The 20,536-nt window shown below is 49.4% G+C and overlaps 1 protein-coding gene across 1 annotated transcript in view; it reads left to right on the forward strand.

Annotated features, from left to right (window-relative positions):
- The window catches only part of LOC119400150 (extracellular matrix organizing protein FRAS1), a 40,724-nt gene that overhangs the window by 19,375 nt on the left and 813 nt on the right, over window positions 1-20,536 (forward strand). Inside the window, exons 14-15 of the mRNA XM_037667135.2 lie at window positions 13,879-14,078; window positions 19,219-19,365. Of these exons, the coding sequence (XP_037523063.1) occupies window positions 13,879-14,078; window positions 19,219-19,365 (347 nt within the window). The remainder of the gene's footprint in view (window positions 1-13,878; window positions 14,079-19,218; window positions 19,366-20,536) is intronic.

Below are 20,536 nucleotides of genomic sequence, written 5' to 3' on the forward strand. Positions count from 1 at the left end.
CCGCAAGAAATTCAACAGCGCTTTCGTGGCACGTAGCGCACAGGTGCTGCTTTTCCATGGGCCCAGAACATGTCGCAACTCCAAGCACGATCCCCGTTGAAGATGCAAGGCTGCCTTCAGAGACTGTCTCTCTGATGCGTATCGCTTGCATTCACAAAGAACATGATGTAGATCTTCTTGGACGTTGCATTGGACGCACATTGGTGAGTCGAACAGCTTAATCTTGCTCCTGAAGTAGTTGGCGTATGCGACGTTCAGTCTGATGCGGTGCAAGCATGTTTCATCTTGCCTGTTTAGGTCTCGCGGCATATCGAAGTTACACGATGGGTCGATCTTGTAAAGTGGTCCATACTGGTGATTAGCATATTGGTGATCAACAATGAAGAGCGTATATATTACCAGTAAGCTGCAATCAACGCATTTTATTCGCCGACAATCGGCTCAAACAGCTCACAACCAAGCGCCGCTGTGTGCATTCGTATACGCGCCGCCGACCGCCTCTCCACACTAAGGCGGCGACGGTGCTTCCTCCTATAGGTCGATCTCGCGGCGAACAGGTGGTTATTTTTCTAAGATTATACCCATGAATGTCACACAGTGCTGAAAGTATTCGCAGCTTCAAAAAAAAAAAAAAATCTGCTTGGGCTCGCAACACTGCTCAAACAAAGACGATATCCAGGGTCACGGTAGCACTTTCGCTTAGCGCTGTGCCGAAGTTTCTGGATTATGGCGTTAAATAGCAGTGTTTCATCGAGGGCAAAATGGTGCTCGCTGCCGATCACCTTGTATTGTTCGGCCTGAAGGATCTCAGTGACGACACAGCGGAAATAAGCGGCGAAACGCATTGTACTTCTCCTCCTCCTCCTCCTCTTTTTTTTTACAGTGGCGCTGTTACGCTTTTCATTATGCCGTTAGTCGTCGACAGAAAACTATCATCATGAACTGGCACGCGGTCTCTTCCTCCTCGTCCTCTTCTTCCTCTCCTGCTTCGCTCCCAGAACACGTGCGCCGATTTGTCCAGCGTGGGATGCAATAACTCTGATGGGCGAGAGAACGAGTACAGAGGGAGAGAGAGAGAGAAAGATATAGAAAGAAAGAGAAGTAAAGGAATTGTTGGCGAAAAAAATTTCTTGGCGAGGCGGGATTCGAACCCGCGTACCCGCGATCCGACGGCGAGCGTCGTAATCACTAGGCTATTCAGACACGCTAGCAGGGCATAGCATAGCCCTGTACAGTATAGTATAGCATGGGAGTGGGATAAGGAAGTGAGCGTGAGGAGGAGGGAAAGGAGGAGGACAATTAGCAGGGGAGAGAGTAAGCATAGCATAGAAAGAAAGAGAAAGGGAGAAATAGAGAGAAAGAAAGGCAAGACAGAAAGAGAAAGAAAGACAGAGAATCAAAGAAAAAGAGATAGCAAGAAACAGCAAGCGAGAAAGAGAGAGAAAGTACAGAAAGAGAAAGAAAGCGAGAAATAAAGAGAGAAAGAACGAAATAGAAATAAACAGAGACAAAAAAGACACTGTAGAAGAAACAGAGATATGAGAGAAAAAGAAAGAATGAAAAGAAGAAAGAAAGAGAAAAATAAGGAGAAACAAAGAAGGCAGTCTAGCTCTGCACTTCCTTCATGCTTGACACCACTAGTGCGAAGCTTCATTAATTTTTAGATAAAGAGCGTTTCAAGAAATCGAGCCGGCGTTTGAACAAGGCAAGTGTTCGTTCTTAGCAGGCCTCTCAAAAGTGTCCAAGCACTTGTGCGCGGTGAGAGATCCTGAGTTAGGACCAGGGCTTAAAGTCAGAGGGCGCCCAAGGGGGCCAGACCCCCCCCCCCCCTCTATTATTGAAGGAGGGGCTCGCCCCCACCCCCCTCCGCAGGTCAACTGTATAGCTTTGCGGCACCCATTTAACAAGCGCTGGAGTTGATTTTTTTTGCCAATGGTGCTTTGTGCGGGGAAATTATAACTCTACAATTTTCCGAATCATGATTTAACCGCGATTATTCGGTTGATGTGATGTGAGCAAAACAGGAAAAAAGTTATCGTCGTACTGCTGCATGCATTTCCCCGAGACGCTGCACACGGCGGGTCACCACCGTGTTCGACTAAGCTTCTTGGCACAGCATACTGATTCACGACGCACCTGAACGTGAAGCTGCCTGCTCGTGAATCAGTGAAGGTTCACCTTGGTGTCTATATGATGCCACTCAATATTCATACAGAGTGGCATATAAGCACCTTTATATACGCCGGCAAAATTTTCTATTCTTCATTAAAGAAGTCTCTCTCTCACTCAGTATTTATTCGTTTAGTTGTGCATTACGAATGTGGTGTAATACCAAGTACGCATCCATTTTACCTACTTTTTAGGCATTTAGGTGTGAAAATAAAACACACCGTTATCACGCCTGAGGTTCTCATTGCAGTGAGTCAACTAATTAATCAACTAATGATTCTTATGCGTTGCAGCTAGAGTTAGTTGCTTTGAGCTCACATATCTTTAACCCTTTACGTCCAGAGTTATTTTTGAGAAATTGTATCCAAAATGCCAATTTCTTTTAGTGCTTGATTGGATCTGGACCGTGAATAAATGACAGAAATACACTCGAAATAATATACTTGTTTGTAAAATATTCATTTCCCCTTGTTCAATTCTACGTACAGTTAGCTTCACTACACTGTAATCGTCCAAAACATAGCTTCTGTAGCTGTGCAAGTCGTATATATATATATATATATATATATATATATATATATATATATATATATATATATATATATATATATATATATATATATATATATTGTCGTGCCTGGGTATTTGAATCCATCCCTTCTCGGTAACCAGGTTGTTGCTACGATAGGGCAGCGTCGTACCCGGACTCCGTTTGGTAGCGTAGTCGAGTCTCCGGGTTGAGGAACTGATGCTAGCAAGATGGGAAAACAATAACAAGTTTACTGGCACTTTTTGTACACTCAATTTACATCGTGACAAGGTAAGAGTTCAGCGACGAGCGAATTGGATGAGCCTGTTACCGAGGGCTCAGAGCCCCATTTCTCACTCAGCACCGTCGTTTTAACCCCTCAGTTTGGCTCCTCCTTCTTGATGACCACCAATCACACACACGACCCCACCCACCATGGCACAGTCCATTTCACTGTCGCTGAGGGGTCGTTGCACTCTTGAAGCAGCAAGGGTCAGGTGCTCAACGGCACGCTTGTGGGGGAAGCAAGGCGACAGGTTCCTCGGGCTAGTTCCTCGTACTCTTCTTTTCCCCGAAGGGCAGAACGTGTTTGCTCCTCCGATTCTTCCCCGAAGGCAGAAAAGGGTCTGCGGCGACTCCTGTCCAAATATGCAGGTCATATCGTTTCGGCAGCATACCAAGTCAAACCCAGGTGACCCATTGTCTCCGGCTTTGCCGTCCCGGGAACGCCGTTTCCAGGAAAGATGCAGGTGTTCTAGCAGTGTGAGAACGCCTCGCCCGCCGAGTCTCATGGTCAGCGCGACGTTACCGACTGCCAGTCATAACAGCCTCCTCCCTCGCCAGTGGAGAAACGGAGGGCAGCAGCCAACGCTGCTGCTCGAAGGGTCGACGTAATTCGCCACCGTTGAATGCCCAAAGCGCCTGAAGCATTGTCTGGTCAGTTGCAACCCAAATTCTGCGGCCTCTCTGAAGCTCAACCACATGCAGAGCAAGCACTCGGCCGCCTCCGAGCAAACCAGGCCAAAAGAGGGTTGGTAAACAAACTTTCATTATTAGCTTTATACGAAAAGCTCACACTCAAAACTCTCAGGACTTACTTATGCTGAGGAACCAAACGTGCTACTTTACTCAATCAAACAAAAAGTTGCACGAAAAAAAACTCAAATATCAATTTCGAGACATTGGGAAGAGCACCCCAGAATCGCTTAGAAAGAGCGGCTAAGCGCGTCAGGGTCTCCACTCAAATCTTGCCCTTCTTATCCTTAATGTCGAAAAGATATTACCTAAAAATCAAACTCCACCTCAGAAGGCGACTGTTCTTTGATGTCGCGGTTTGCAGCCAGGCAAGGGGATAACGATCCGTATCTACGCTGAATTTGACGCCTCCGAGATTACACTGCAACTAATGAATGGCCCACACAATGCAAGCGCACTCCCTTTCTGAAGCGCAGTACGCCATCTCTCGAGAACTCAATTTTCGGCTCAAGTAGAGCACGGGATGTTCATTACCTTCGTCATCCTTCTGACATTTAACGGCACCTAGGCCTCGATTCCTCACATCACTCTGGACCGTGTATTCTCGGTCGTAATCCTGAACTCGCAAAACCGGACGGTTAATCAGTACCGCCTTCATGCTTAAGAAGGCAGCTTCCTTCTTTTCATCTTAGACCACTTTCGCCTGTTCTGTCCCGCGAAGAACATCGGTCAAGGGGTGGCCAACGATAAATAACTTCCGATGCAAAGACTGCATTCCAGCGAGCCCCAAAACGCCCTTTCGTCCTCCTTTATTTTGGGTCGCGGATAGTCTGCTACTGCTGAGCTCTTTAAGCTCACTAGGTTTCCTGAAACCTAGGCCTACGCCATGACCCAAGTAGTCTACGATTGCAGCTGCACAACGACCTTCTCATCTTTTACAGTCAGAACCCCAACAAAAGGTTCGACCGCGTCTCATACCTGCCGGAACAATCGCTCACATTATTATCATTATTCCTTCACAAAAAAGAAGAACAAAACATAATGGGATAAACACTGCCTTCTAACAGGTTCCTTCGGTTAAAGTTACCTGCCCCTGCCAACGCCTCTGATAAAAACCACTGTGCTCTCCTGAGCGCTTCAATACCTCATTCATATAGCGTTGCAAAAGACAAAGCACAACTAACCCTTCACATAATCCCTCTAAGTTCTTCTAAAAGCTGATCCTTACATTAAAAACACACATTGTACAACAAAAAAAATTAACCCCAGGTGCAATACACTTCAAAAGCACCTCAAAACATTTGCATTGGTTCTATGCTAAAACCTTGCACCAAATGCCTGTCAATTCCAATAGCGCGTAACGAAAAACTGCACCGCTCAGTACCAAACTCATTTCGGAAACTGATGCTGATATCTCTCCTCAAATGCTTATTCACCCCAAATCGACATGGAAGTGAACGCATACGATATCGCACTAAACTTTTCAAAACTAGAAAAATTACAAGTTTCGCGCAAAAAAAAAAAAATACCTTCTTCAGAAGTTCATCCTAATGATTAAAGAACTTCGATGCTCTCTTTCAGCCTTTACTACTGCGCGGTTTTTCTTCTTAAACCTTTGCACCGCATCTCGTAACAAACAAAATTAAACTGGCTGAATCCTACATTCCTAACAAAACCATGAGTAACCCTATTTTGCACGCATGCAAAATTACTCGAACTGACCATTCTCCTTTCTCATTTCTATGCGGCATTTCTCTTTTGAAACCTCATACCACCTCTCATAACTTACAAAGTTAAAATTAATGAAGTCTGCTCTCCTAAAAAAAAAACGATTTACGTTATGTTACACTTCTTCTTAAGTGGTTCAGAGGAAAGGAAAAAGGCACCTAATTTCTGCAGCCCAATAGAGAGCACGGCGCAGTGCCTATAGGGGAGGGGGGATGAGGGAAAAACAGAAAAAGAAAAGAGAAAAGAGAAGGAATAGAGTTGGATGTAGCACACACCCGCACGACACGCAAGCGATGCAGTGAAGCCGCAGCAGTCCGATGCTGCAGGCAATGTTTGCGAGAGTTCCAGGCGGGCGTCTCGAAGTAAGGGGGCAGGTAGCCCCTGCTGCACGTCACTTAATCCTTCTTGGGGGCACCGGGCTGCACGCCAGCTGCTTGGAGGCAGACAGCACGCATGGGGTGGCCTTCGGGGAGGTAGTTTCCCACCTCCTGAAGCGCGGCAAGAAGGCTAGTGATGAGGGCATCCCGGGGGTCCTCGGAGGGCTCAGCGGGTGGTGCGGCAGGCGGGCTCGAGATCGGGGAGCTCGCCGGTAGCAGGAGGGATCGGCGCGGCGCAGGAATAGGGCGCTGCAGGCCGGGATCCGTGGTGTCGCTCTCGGGAAGGTTGGTTTTCACCGCAGCAGCATAGGAGCGCACCTCACGGGACTCCTCGCGTACTGCGGCTTTGACCGCCCGTCTCGAGAGCGGCGTAGGAGCGGCGGCCATCAGCGTGGCCACTCTCCTTTCCTCCTGCCAGCGAGGGCAGGTGGGGTTGTCGGCTGCGTGTCTCCCTCTGCAGTTGACGCAGCGAGGACGGCAGACGGCGGTGGCCTGATGATGTTGGCCGCATGTGAGGCAGTTGCCGACACGCTTGCATGCCTCGGTGACGTGCCCGAGGCGCCCGCATTGTCGGCACTGGATGGGACGCGGTCTGGCATGCCGTACTCGAAGCCAGATCCCGCAGAGGGAGACGCGCTCGGGTGGTTGGCTGCCGGCAAACTGCAGCCGCACCGTGCTGCCCTGCCTGGTCGCCGCAACCACCGGGACCGTCGATGTGATGCCCTCGAGCAGCTGCTTGTCCGAGGGCTCGCCGTCAACGCCGTGCACGAAGCCGACGCTCGTGCGCCGATCCGCAGGCACCCTGGCGGTGACGGGAATGCCGTTGAGCTCCTTGATGGTCAGGAGCTCTGATAAACACGGCTGCGTCGATGCGTCTGCGGCCACGATGTTGCGGCGGTGGTTGATGCGCACCGCCACGACATCAGGCCGCATAGCAAACGCCGCCGCGAGAGTCAGGCGTGGCGATCCCTTGAAGGTACCGCCAGGGGCTGAGGGACGGTACAAAACAGTCCCCGCGACTGCCGGATCAGTCGCAATAGCAGCGGCCGCCAGCGCCTTCGCCCTCCGTTGTGCTGCCTTGGAGACGACCGTCACGAAGTCTTCCTCGGCAGGCGGTGGGTGCGGCGCGGTGACCGTGGTGTTTGCGGGCCTCGGAGCTGCCGGGGCCACTGTTGTTGATGGCTCGAACACGCGCTGCTTCCGCCGGCGCTTGGAGCGTGTTTTCCGCTGTCCTCGGCGCCTTTTTCCGCCGACGATCCTGAAGGGGGCCGCAGGGGTAGCAGCCACACTATCGCCGGTGGTCTCAGACGGGAGGGGAGCAGTGGGGGGTGCAGCAACGCACGCCGAGTCGTCCCGCGTCGAGGGGGAACCGTCGGGTGTGTCTCCTGCAGTTGCGTCTTTCGTTGGCTGCTTGCGCGGGCATTCCAAAGGGTCGTCGTCGCGTCCCCGCTTTCGTGAAGCCGCTGTAGTGTCCATCTCCCCAGCTTCAGCAGTCGAGGAGTCGACCGTGCTGGCCGTGGTTGTAGCGGCCGGCTCGGGAAGGTCAGGGGAGGCTGGAGGTGCATCTAGCAGCTGCTGCTGCCGTTGTTGTTGTTCTGCTAGCTGCTGCTGTTGTTGTTGCGCTTGCAGCTGTAGTTGGCGCGCTTTCAGCGCGCTCTCGCGCTCCCAATTTAGTCGGGCCTTTGCGCGCTGGTATTCCGACAAGCCTGAGAAGTCGGGTGCGGATTCACCCATCGCAGATTAGCGTGGTGGGTTCTGCGGTAAGCTGAACGGCCGGGTGGCTGTTCACGAGAGTCAGGAGCTCTCGTTCGGGGCGGCCAAGCGGTGGGACATGTCGTGCGCACGTCTGTTCGCCACGTCTCTACTCTGGCCTTCCGTTACACGCCCGTGCAAAATTACTCAAAATGACCGTTCCCCCTTTCTCATTTAGATTCGCTTGAATCGTACCCGATGGGGTCGCGGTCCAGCAGGCTTTCTAGCTCGCCAGAGGCTACAACATGCACGAGCTATCAGTGGCATTCTACAGTCACGCTTCATTCGGCACCTCGGTCGGCTCCCCTCAGGAAGGCGAATGGAATGCCAGAAACGGGGGGGAAACCCTGTCCATTCTCCCTTTGTGCTCGCCTCCGCGCGGTGCTTTGTTACCCGCCGTACACTGGTCTTTCGACTTTGACGACTTGGACCCAGGTGCTTTCCCGAAACTGTCAATCTCAACCTCGCCTTCCGTCGTGGGAGCGCACCTTGCTTTCTCCCTCTGCGCCTCTCGCGCTGCTTGCGGCTGAATGAATGCCTCAATTTACGTTTTCGCGAACTGTCCGTTGGCCTACGCTTGCGTCTTTCTCGCGCCGGGGTGGGACCTTTCTTAAGCTTACGCTGAGCCGAATGCCTCCGCCGCTTTCTTTTTCTATGATGTCGGCGAACATCCTTTCTCTCGATGTCTCGATCATCGCTTCGTGTCGTGACATGCGGAGTGGTGCAGCTCGTTGGTGCTTGTACTACATCATTCTTGCGCAAGCTTTTCGATTTCTCCGCCACGTCGGACTGTCGGGCCAAAGCATCTGTCTCAGCGCTGATAAAATCTGAACCTGGGCCCTCACCGACGGTATCGCCGAACCCTTTAAGCGTCGCGTCCTTGGTATTGTCAGCCACTACGCTAACAGTGTTTAATTCTGACGATTCCGAAACGTCCCTGTGAGGCACGAGGAAGGTTTCCAGCTCCTCCTTGAGCCCATCAGGGCGGCTGGTACAAACCTCGTCCACGCAAGGAACGTCTTTTGGAATTGTTCCTAACTCAAGACCAGCCAAGGCCTCATTCTCAACCTGCTCTGCTTTCATGCTCTCTTGAAAGCTCGGGCCTTTCTCTGGCGCGATCCCGCCAACGGCGACCTCTCGCTCTTTGTTCTCTCTCTCGATCTTACGCTTACGCCTCCTTTCCTCGAACGCCTGTCTCTTTGCTTCGAGTTTTACGCGGCGTTCCTCTCTTTCACGCGCACGCCTCTTTTCTTCCCTTTCGAGTTCTGCGCGGCGTTGTCTCTCTTTCTCCCTTTCGAGTTCTGCGCGCCATCCCTCTCTTATACCATATATTCCGAAACTCCGGAATAAAGATGCCTTAATTACATCGTAGTTGTCCGCGTCCTGCTTACTGAGTCGCGCCACAACCTCAAGTGCCTCGCTGGGCAGAACTGACAATAACCCCTGAGACCAAGTGTCTCGCTCAAAAGACAGTTCCTCACACATTTGTTCAAATTCTGCAAGATATAGACCGATATCCCCTGATACCACATATGGCTGCATATACCTTGACATCTTGAACTCTGCCTTCTTGTTGAGAAGAGGTGCCACTCGCTGGGGACAACTGCCCGACCTCCTACTCAACTCCAGGAGTTCCAACTTGACTTTTAGTTTACGGATCTCAATCTCTTGCTCACGCATCCTTTCCTCATGCTCGCGTCTTTTTGCTTCGCGGCGTTCCTCTCTTTCTCGCTGTCTGAGCTGCTCTTCCTTTTTTTGTTTGATGCACTCCCATTGTTCACAGAGCTCCTCATCATCGGCCCCCAAAGCAATGATCGCCTGTATGATTAGGGATTTTCGTGCCAAACCCTTTGTATTTATCCCCACTTCCTTACACAACAGCAACAAGTCCGGCTCCTGAAGCTTCTGTAAATCCATGATCGTCCCGAGTGCTCGCTACTTCCAAAATAACTATCCGAGAGTACGTGACCTTGAGTCTCTCGGAAAAGTTATCCACCAGATCTAAAACCCTCGTTTAGAACCTGGTCCACATCAAAGGAAAAGCCAAGCACTCACCCACACGTGATCGATGTCTCGAGACAGCTGCATTCCCTTAGGCCGACTGTTGTTGTCGCTTGTAGCTTCAGATCCCACCGCTGATCACCAGTTGTCGTGCCTGGGTATTTAGATCCGTCCCTCCTCGGCAACCAGGTTGTTGCTACGATAGGGCAGCGTCGTACCCGGACTCCGTTTGGTAGCGTAGTCGAGTCTCCGGGTTGACGAACTGATGCTAGCAAGATGGGAAAACAATAACAAGTTTACTGGCACTTTTTGTACACTCAATATACATCGTGACAAGGTGCCGTTGTCAGATAGGAAGGAGACGCGGCGCCCGGAGGCACTTTGTCCCAGAGTTCTACGATACTCATCAACCCATCATCATCCATACGTCTATCCCGGCACTTCCTCCCCCCCGGGTTGAGGAGGGGAAGGTTTGTTTCGGAAAGACGGTCCCTGCCCGGACAAGGGGGCTACCGCTCGGCGCGAAGCGCCAAACAGACGTAGCCAGTCTCACGGCCCCACGCCAGAGAGACTCGGCCATGGGGCTACAGTTTCGTGCGGCAACTTCAGTCGCCACACACAAAACAGACGTACCCGAGAAATACCGCACGGCTGGAAGCCGGCGGGGTCCTACCCGGACGGGGGGGCCACAGTTTGGCTCGACGAGTCCAATCGTCGCGCACTGAACTGCAACCGCATTGGGGCTATCGTTTGGCGCGGCAACCTTGGTCACCGCACCCAAACTAGACGTACCCAGGGAGTACCGCGTGGCCAGAGGCCAGCGGTGTCCTACCCGGACAAGGGGGCCGCCGTTCGTCGCGGCGAACAGAGTCACCGAGCACAGAACGGAAATGACCGACGTGGACCTCGTGGGTGGAGCCCAACAAGGCGACTGGATTACCCGGGCGCATGCAAAGCACGGGTAAGCAACAGCGGAGACCTCGACCGTCATCACCGCGGTGTAGCAACCGAAGTCGCATGCACCCAGACCGGCTCGGGCTGTTGGTTCCGCAAACACAAGTGACTGGCACGCTAGGCCAGTTCGGTGTACCTTAAAGGGAGCCATCATTAAAAGGTGATGGTGATCTGCCCTCCTGACTCACTAAAGATGACTGCTGGACGGTGCCAGGTTTCGAGAAACTTCTTAACGCCCAGGCGCTGCCGTTCCCGGTGGAGGACAAACCAGATCTCCTTCCGCACTTTTGCAAGTACTTCGTGAAGACCCGGCCGCCTCCCATCGAAAACGGCAGCGCACCGTGCCACCCAAACTCGGTAAGAGCACTCGACGAGAAGAAGCACGTACTGGTTAACCGCCTGCGCAGGCAGGGGATTCAAGAACCGAACGGCTTCGAATGGAACTCCGGGGTGGCCATACAAGCTAGCTATCTTTTGAAGGAGGGCTGCTGGGAGTGCTCACTGAGAGAAGATGTGAACCAAATCCTCCCTACTGCCACAAAACGGACACTTTCCTCTGGTAGGGATTTTTGTGAAGGGCCTGAATGTTATGGGCAGGCACCCTCTTGCCATGCGGTACATGAATGTAGCGCGCTTGGCGTCCAGAAAACTGGCAGTGATCAGCTTCCAGTTAGGACTGTGGCGGGACAGGTCATATCTCACACAGTGAGCCGGGAGGTCCGGCGTGAGTAAGTCGACTAGATCATGGAGCTCGAGAGAATCTAGCTCTATCCCTGGGTTGGCGTCACGGAGACGAGCGAGAGTGGAGGCGGCCCCCGCATAGAAGGGTGAAGGAGTTCCCGCCCGAGGCACTGAGTTAGAAAATGCCTCAGGTGAGAACAGCCGCAGTCGTGTGCTTAGGAAAAACGACGCAAAGCTTCGAGTTAGGAGCATATCCGATTCGAGAGCTACCCGTGTCCATCTAAGATGCAGCGCAGTGGCCACGATGCCCAGGTCGGGAATTCCGAGTCCTCCCTTATTCCTGGGCAACTTGATCACAGGACGCGCCACATGAGTTCAGCGACGAGCGAATTGGATGAGCCTGTTACCGAGGGCTCAGAGCCCCATTTCTCACTCAGCACCGTCGTTTTAACCCCTCAGTTTGGCTCCTCCTTCTTGATGACCACCAATCACACACACGACCCCACCCACCATGGCACAGTCCATTTCACTGTCGCTGAGGGGTCGTTGCACTCTTGAAGCAGCAAGGGCCAGGTGCTCAACGGCACGCTTGTGGGGGAAGCAAGGCGACAGGTTCCTCGGGCTAGTTCCTCGTACTCTTCTTTTCCCCGAAGGGCAGAACGTGTTTGCTCCTCCGATTCTTCCCCGAAGGCAGAAAAGGGTCTGCGGCGACTCCTGTCCAAATATGCAGGTCATATCGTTTCGGCAGCATACCAAGTCAAACCCAGGTGACCCATTGTCTCCGGCTTTGCCGTCCCGGGAACGCCGTTTCCAGGAAAGATGCAGGTGTTCTAGTAGTGTGAGAACGCCTCGCCCGCCGAGTCTCATGGTCAGCGCGACGCCACCGACTGCAATATAGGGCATCGCCTTATGAGGGTCCTCTCTCCTATTAAAGGAGACTTTAAGCACTGGTTAGGACTGCAATCCTCTTAATTCGTTCTCTCACAAACTGGAAAACAGAAATTGTTCATATTGTATTGCCCAATTTCCATTTTACAGACAAGAAGACAAATATTAAAAACATGCCGTTACATATGATTGGCATGTGCATTTAAAGACACGTTTACATGAGTAACAAAGCATCATTAAAGCGTGATAACTAATCGGAGCAAGCTGCGTTAAAAAATTAGCCGCTATTCGCGATGGCTTATGTTGAACAAGTTCATTTTTATGAGTATAAATGCATCACGTGGAAACGAATCGATTGCTACAGAATTCGGTTGAGTGAATTGTCGGAAAGCAACCTAGCGATGCGGTGCGCAGGTCGAATGCTCCAGAATCTGGAACAAGTGTTTTTGCAGTTTCCGAAATTTCTTCCGAGCAGACCGTAACTGCCCAAGTGCCGCGTTGAATGCGAACATTGTATTGTTTGCATACACTGCAGAACTAAAGCAGGCATGACGTGCTTGTGTCCATCATAAATGTACTTGAGGCTTCAAAATAAAATTGCATGCGGACAAAAGTACGTCAGCGAGGATATTCTTGCCACTAAATTTGACCATCGAGGGCAGTGGCTTAGGCAGAAACTTATTTCTGGGAGGGGGGAGGGGGGGGGGGCACGTTTTTAATCCGAAGCGGGGACCGCGCAGGTAAGTGTGCTCGAGTGTCATTTTGTGCTCTATGTCCCATGGCAGAAAAAAAATTTCGGGAGCGGCACGGGCCCGGTGTGCCACCCCCTGGCTACGCCACTGTTTCGCACGAAAGCTATGGCGAGCACGATATTTCACTTCGGTGAACAAATGTCTTATCACCAAAACAATCGGACGAACGACAGCCCCAGCTAGCTTACCATGCGTTAAAGTTTATGTATAATTTCGGGAGCATTTAGTGTGTACGTGTTGGCGTAATTTGTGCACCTCTGACTATTGCTGTACCTCACATTATTAAGATTAAACGTGTCATAAAACTACACGCATTAATGTGGCTCGCGGAATGGTATGTTCGTTCGATTTTTGTAAATTTCAACATAATATTGCTATGACATAAGCCGTGTATCATGATATGATCATTGCATTTTCGATGGAGGCGAAAATGTTTGAGGCCTGTTTACTTAGATTTAGGTGCACGTTAAAGAACCCCAGGTGGTCGAAGTTTCCGGAGCCCTCCACTACGGCGTCTCTCATAATCATATCGTGGTTTTGGGACGTTAAACCGTAGATATTAAATATTAATTAATTAATGATATGATCATTTATCAGTGTTAAAAAGGGCGGACGGGGCTGGAAGGTTGTTGCCCTTGTCATCGCACCGCTTTATTTTAGGAGGTGCATTTAGGCTTGTTTAGTTCATAGTGATGCTTAAAAGGTACATTCGTTATAGTGAGGCATAAAATAATGAAGAGAAAGCCTCTGCCCTAATAGCTGCAGCAATGCAGAGCTTTCATAAGCCTTCAATGTCATGGAAGGCCGCAGCTGACGCGGATACACAAACCATCAGCTGCGATTACGGCCATTTCAGACTTGGCCACCTCAAATGTCTAAACATGAAAGGCGCGAAATGACGATCAATCAATTTTATCTGGTCGTAAAGTTCGTGAACTATGTAACAGTGCTTAAATGATGTTGCCGTCTGTAAGACTGTTATTCTTTGTAAGTGTTCTGATTGTTTCTACTTAGTGTCTGTTGTGGCTGAACTGCGAGTGGCGCCTCTGTTTATGCTTTTTTGTAACGGCAGGGGAAACGCTGTTCGGTCGCGTCTTGTGGAATCCCTTGGAAGAGCTCAGCGCCAGTCTGCGCATCGACCAAGTGTACCTGTGCGCAGGAAAGGCAGGCTTCACGCCTAGCTTCGACCCAACGGGCCACGAGCTTGCACGAACACCCAGTTTTGGCTGCGTGCAGCCCAGCCCGAACCTCGAACACCGTTTCCTCATTCTGGTAAGTCTGAGTACAAGGACTCTGGTACAAGCGAGGGCCGGAGGCGCACGTCGCGCAAGTGTACCTCAGGGGAATTGAGTACTCGTCACGGTATAGCTTATACAGTAGAGAAGTTCTGTCGTATTGGTGTACGGAGCAGCGCCGTTCGCCCAAACACTCTCCCCTATATATTATCTTACTCACTGCGGATACCCGGTGAAGGGAATGGGATAAATCGCCTCGATCATCCCGCCTTTTTGCGATTGCGTTTGTTTATATTTGTGTTTCTGCTACGTGTATAATTTGGCGCACGATTTATATACACCAAAGCACCAAGTCGGCTCAACAGCAAGTTTTGCTAGTTGTGACGACCAGTTAATGTAGGGTAATCCGGTACAAGGCGCAGCGCTTCTGCTGCGTGTTAGCAGCGAATTTCGTCAAGAATATAATTGATTCATTCAATAAATTGTCGAGAAAGGCTATAGTGTGTTGAAGGTCATTGCGGATAGTGAAGCCATTTCGGAGTGTAGTTAAAGGAGTACTGACACGATTTTGAGACATCGTAAAAGGGACGTTTTTAGTTTCCTTGGTATGCAGTGTTAACGCTCTCCACACACCAGTCAGACAACACGTATAAAATATTTTACTTTGATTTTAAAGTTTTCGTCGCTGAGCATCAGCAAGCCAGCCCTACCGCAATAGACATTATCCCGACGAGTCGACACAGTTCCACTGAGTTTGGGAACCCTGCGTCCTGCATGCAGCCTAAATCGCAGAAGTCCCTGTCGGGGTCACTAGACGATAATTCACTCATCGTTGTTTACGTGCACCTCGAGCAGATGACGGATCTGCCGCTAGTACGTCGCGAGTTGCTGTCTCCCCGTGACGTCACACTGTGATGACACGTCACTGAGAAGCCGCATCCTCGATATCGAGACCGAAAGTGTTTTTTTAATGTAGTGGTAGTAAAAATATGTTCGATGCATTCCCAGGCATCACAATACTCTCTTTTGGGTTTTCGACACAATTGTTTTCATTTAGAGCGACAACCCGAAAATATTTAAAATTCGGGTCAGTACTCCTTTAAGGCCGTAACTCGAAACGGTGGTGCGACAGCGGGCGAAATGAACTGTAATTTCGTGCGGTATTTGTAAGAGTGAACTTACGCATATGCGAGCAAGCAGTTTTTTATTGCGATATGGACCGTCCAGGCGCATTGCTGCCGTCGCCGTGAGGTTCCGTATAAAGTGCAGATCGATAACATCGCCCCGCGCGTCGTATGCTCCATGTGCGAGTGAAAGCATGCGAGGGCAGCCGACAGGGGCGTAGCCAGGGGGGGGGTTAGGGGGGGTTCAACCCCACCCCGAAATTTTTCAGTTTTGCTTGCGTATATATACACGCACACATACAAACGCACGCACGAACATACATAAAGTATGGTTGAACCCCCCCCCCCCCGAAAAAAATTTCTGGCTACGCCCCTGGCAGCCGAGGATCATGACTCAAGCGGAGAAGAAACGCGCCGGTCGTTTTTCGTCGCGCGAAAGCCCCCACCACCTCCGCACACCCAACTCAGTGTACGGAGGTGATTGGGAGGTGGGTGTGCTGCTTCGCTCTTCCAGCTACTGCGTACTCTGATCGGCCAGGCGCGGTCGCGCGCGTCTTGACAGGGGTCACCTGACGCCTCATACCTTTGAACGTGCTGTTTTAAGAAGGGAGCTCTTTAAGCTTTTCGTTGCGCCGGGTAGTGCGAACAGGAACTATCATCGTCATGAATCGGCACGCGCTCTCTTCGTCCTGTTCTTCCTCACAGTACTCTTCTTCATCTTCTGCTTCGCTCCCGAAACTTCGCTCCGGCGCGGGATGGAATAACTCTGATGGTTGAGAGAACGAGTACAGAGAGAGAGAAAGAAAAAAAACAGAGAGAGAGAGAGAGAGAGAGAGAGAGAGAGAGAGAAAGAAAAACAAAGAAAGAAATTCATGGCGAGAAAAATTCTTGGTGAGGCGGGATTCGAACCCGCGTACCCACGCTGCTGGCGTGCCCGGCTATCCAGGCACGCCAGCAGCGCATAGCATAACCTTGTATAGTATAGCAAGGTGGCGGGAAAGGGAAGTGAGGGTGAGGAGGAGGAAAATGATGAGGGGAGAGAGTAAAGCATAGCATAGAAAGAAATAGAAAGAAATACAGAGGAAGAAAGGGAAGAAAGACAAAAAAGAGAAAGAAAGACAGAAGGAGAGGAAAGAGAGAAAGGAAGAGAAAGCAATAAATAGAAATAGAGAGGGAGAGAAAAGGGCAAGAAAGAGAAAGGTGAAAGAGCGAGAAAGACGGGGAAACACACAGAGATAGAAAGAAGGAAATAGAAATAAACAGAGACAAAAAAGTACGTTGAAAGAACAGGGAGATGACAGAAAAAGAAAGAAATAGAGGAAGAAAGAAAGAGAAAAATAAAGAAAAACAACGAAGGCCGCCCAGCTCCGCACTTTCTTCAGGCTTGGCATCCCTGGTGCGAAGCTGCCTTAATTTTTTTTTTCACAGATCCGTTTGCGATGGAGCGATAGAGAGCAGGGTTGCCACTGACTTTCGAGTAAATGTCGCCAAACGACGAGCAAAAAGTCGCCAAAAGTCGCCATTTTTTTACAAATTTCGCCAAAAAAGTCGCCATTCTAGATATGTGTGGCAAACCTAGTAATAAAAATTTCCACTCACGTATAGCCCCGTAGAATACAGTACCATCCAAGACCCTGAAATTATATTGACGTTTCTCGATGCCAGTCGTATCGCCCGCTTCACCATGTGAGTGCATAGTGCTGCTTTTCCGACTAGCCGCAAGATGTGCGTGGTGGCGCGAGGGTGAATGAATGAAACGCTCATGATATCATTCCATCCCTGTCCGCTCGTTTCAAAGGTAAAAGTGTGGTAAACCCTGGGCGAAAACCATGAAAGCGTTCTTTGTAGACAGCTTTACGTACCCTTATATAAATAAAAGGATTAAAAGGTTTATTGAAGGTAACACGACAGAATTCTTACAGCAGTCTTACACCTTTTCATTGTGAACTAATGTGATACCGGACGCCACCGACCCTTTCTTATAGTCGCCTATATCTACACGCGTCAATCCGACGCGTTATTAATGATCAGGTTGACAATGTAAAATGTTATATCGCAATTGTTTTCATTGCACACGCTCACCGAGAACAGTGGAAAATGCCTCAATAAATATTCTTTATTGCACAAATAGCCGTGTATCCGCCTCTCTTCGCTATTCCAAAGCAGTCTTTGCGAGCTGAATTGAGGGTACCGCAACAGTGAATAAGTCGCCAAGCGATTCAGAACATTTGGAGCTTTGGCGGAACAATTGGTCGGAACACGTGGCCAACCCATCGTCTAGCCCCTTCAGAAGCGAAACTTTAGAGAAGCTTAAAACACCTAAAGCCATAAACTTATAGACACTGCCGCCTCGCGGTTTTCAAGGCAGTCCGCTGACATACATTTTGCTAAAATGTCGCCGGGGGACGTTCCAGTACCTCCTGCATTAGACGAATTGAGGAGATGCACATGAGTTACAGGACGGACAAACCGAATGACGCGTAATGTGCACATTCTACTCGTGGGTTTAAAACCAAGAAAAATACAGAGAATGTTGCCGCTCATTCATTGGGAAGACACTAATCTTAGGATGCATAACTCAGTGGAGACCTAAGCCGAAAATCGCCAAAAATTCGCCAAGTCGCCATTCATAATTTTAGGTCGCACGGGTCTCTCAAATTCGCCAATTTGGCGAAAAGTAGCTACCATTGGCAATCCTGATAGAGAGCATGACGGTCGCTTAGCTCAGTCCAGCGGCCGCGTTCCCTTACGCGAGCGTTTTGTATAGAGTTACGCCACATCGTATGCTAAAGGAGGTAGCTGCCATGCTTAATTGGTATAACATCCCAATTCACTGCCGTCGCATTCGTTGTTTCGCTCTTTCGACGAAACTGCGACTTATTATGGAAGGAAACACTTCTCGGAGTATTATTTATTTGCGCAAATTGCACTTCTTTGGGGTGAAATGGAGACTCGGCTTTTCTACCGGCTCTTCATTTTTTTATTTGTACCGAGCCTTACATCTTGCTGCTCATTTCAAACGGCGCTCAGGCAAACACAATTTTTTACGCCACATATATTTTGGGAAGGTGTTTATTTAAACTTAGTAAGCAACAATCAAAATATACAAATGAAAGCTCTAGCTTGAGGCTGGTGCGCTCGGCATGCACTCTAAGGAAAAAAAAAAAGATTACCGGTTGCTCTTCTTGGTGAGTCCTCACTCGCCACACATATAACTCTCTTTAAAGATACGCGTTAACTATCTTTTGGAGATCTTTATACTCTCTTCGGAGAGTCGTGAGAGGGGCGACTGCTCAAAAGAGTTAACGAGTACCTCTAAAGAAAGTTAAATATGTGACAAACCAGGACTCACCAAAAAGAGCTTTTTTCCCCCTTTAGAGTGTGGAATAAACCAAATACCAACACCAAGAAAACTTGGTGCCGCAAACATTCTGGTTTATGTGGTTCCGTTGTTTCGTTGCACGATATGCCCGATATACCGATAAGAGCTAGTAGCTGTATTACCGCAGATGTGTGTAGCTGTTGCGCGGAGAGAACCGATAAAATATTCAGTTATGCAAAATATCTGAAGGTACAACGCTTATATTGTGTTATATCGAGGTAAGTTAATTATCACCACAGAAAACTCTCGCACTAGAATAATTAGCACCATAAAATCCCCGTCAATACTAATGCTGAATATAATATCAGCGAAGGAAACCGGCCACTGAAAAAAAAAAAAACTTACGAAAGGGGGTTACATTCACGAAGTTTCCGTTCGTAAGTGTTCTTTGCCATTGGTCAGTCGCCTTCTCTAATCATGTGTCCAGCATCAGGCTTGCCTAAAATTTTCTCTTACGTTCATTTCTATAGGTGAAGAGCACTTTGTGAATACATGCCCAGAAGTTTTATAAGTTGTGTGTATGCGTGCGTGTATGTGTTTGTGTGTGCGCGCATTACATTGACAGAATTATTAATTGATACTTCTCACTAATGCCCGAATAGAACACCTTCAGGAAGAGAAGCGCCTCCTTTAGCGTAGCCTACATTTCCGGGGGTGTTTCTGTCTAATAGGACCGCAGCAATCCAGACCACGTCCATGACTCGGTGGCGGGAGTGTCTTTCAAGGCCAAACTTGCCGAAGAGGATTCGCTCACCAGCCGGTTACGGGACTACCCGGGAGTTGACGGATTCTCCATGCTGGTCGACCCTCTGTACGAGGTGCGCGCGCCTTTTATGCAAGTGCATTATAACCTCTGCTTCCAAATTAACTTCCGCGTAGATCACATCCGATGCATGTGGCCGGCAGGGTCACTACTTTAGCCACTTTATACCTCCAGTCTCCAGAAATAATGAAACACTGCAGGCGCTATACGGTACGGCCAGTGCCCACGCATGCTTATCGTTCCCAATTACTAAAAAGGACGCGACGTTATTCAATGCAAACTTATTAACAATACACAGCATTCATAGTTGGTATTCGTCATAGCTGTAATTGATGAATACGTTATGAAGCTAACCGATCGCGAGTTCGCATATTGGTGTGCTTTTTGTTTTGCTTTGCCACGCGACCTGTCTGACATGCAGAGAAGGTAGCGCTCACAGGGGTTGAAAGGGACAAGTTCAAAGGTAATCTTCTAACAGTAGCGTAGCCATAATTTTTGTTTTCAGGAGGGGGGGGTCAACCATACTTTATGTATGTTCGTTCGTGCATTTGTATGTGTGTGTATATATACACATGCAAAATTGATAAGTTTTGGGAGGGGAGGGAGGGAGGGTTTGAACAGCCCCCCCCCCCCCCACCCCCCGGCTACGCCAGTGCCTTTTAATGAATTTACTCTATTCAACTTCGAAATATCTAACGCTAATTTAACTTAATGTGACCCAGGAAGTTGCTTAGTAAAAAAAAAAAGCGGAAAATGGATGGAGGAACATAAAAAAATATATTCAGCCTTAACGCGGCATGAACCTTCGTGAAGTGAAGTGGTTAATTAAATGCTTTAAAACTAAATGCAGTACGTTCCCATGTAATGTGTAATATCCTCAAGGTTTGACGAATGCACCCTAGAGCAATACAGGAGCAACTGGAGTTGTGTACATGCGTGAATGTTTTGGCAAGCTTTCGCACGGGAGTAATAACTCGTAATGATACCCAGAAGAGTGTAGGATTGGGCGTGTCCAGCTCTTCATTAAAACATTTCTTTCTCTCTCTCTCTCTCTCTGGGCGTGTTGGTATACCATGGTTACAATTCTTAGCAGCGCAACAACCAAGAGGGGACAGAAGCGAGGAGACAGAGCGCTTTGTCTACTCCCTTCTGTCCCCTCTTGATTGTTGCACTGCTAAGAACTGCAATCGTAATAGTAAACAATCGCCCAATCGCTGGTGTCGGTT

This window comes from Rhipicephalus sanguineus, chromosome 1 (genome assembly GCF_013339695.2).
Source record: "Rhipicephalus sanguineus isolate Rsan-2018 chromosome 1, BIME_Rsan_1.4, whole genome shotgun sequence".
NCBI lineage: Eukaryota > Metazoa > Arthropoda > Arachnida > Ixodida > Ixodidae > Rhipicephalus > Rhipicephalus sanguineus.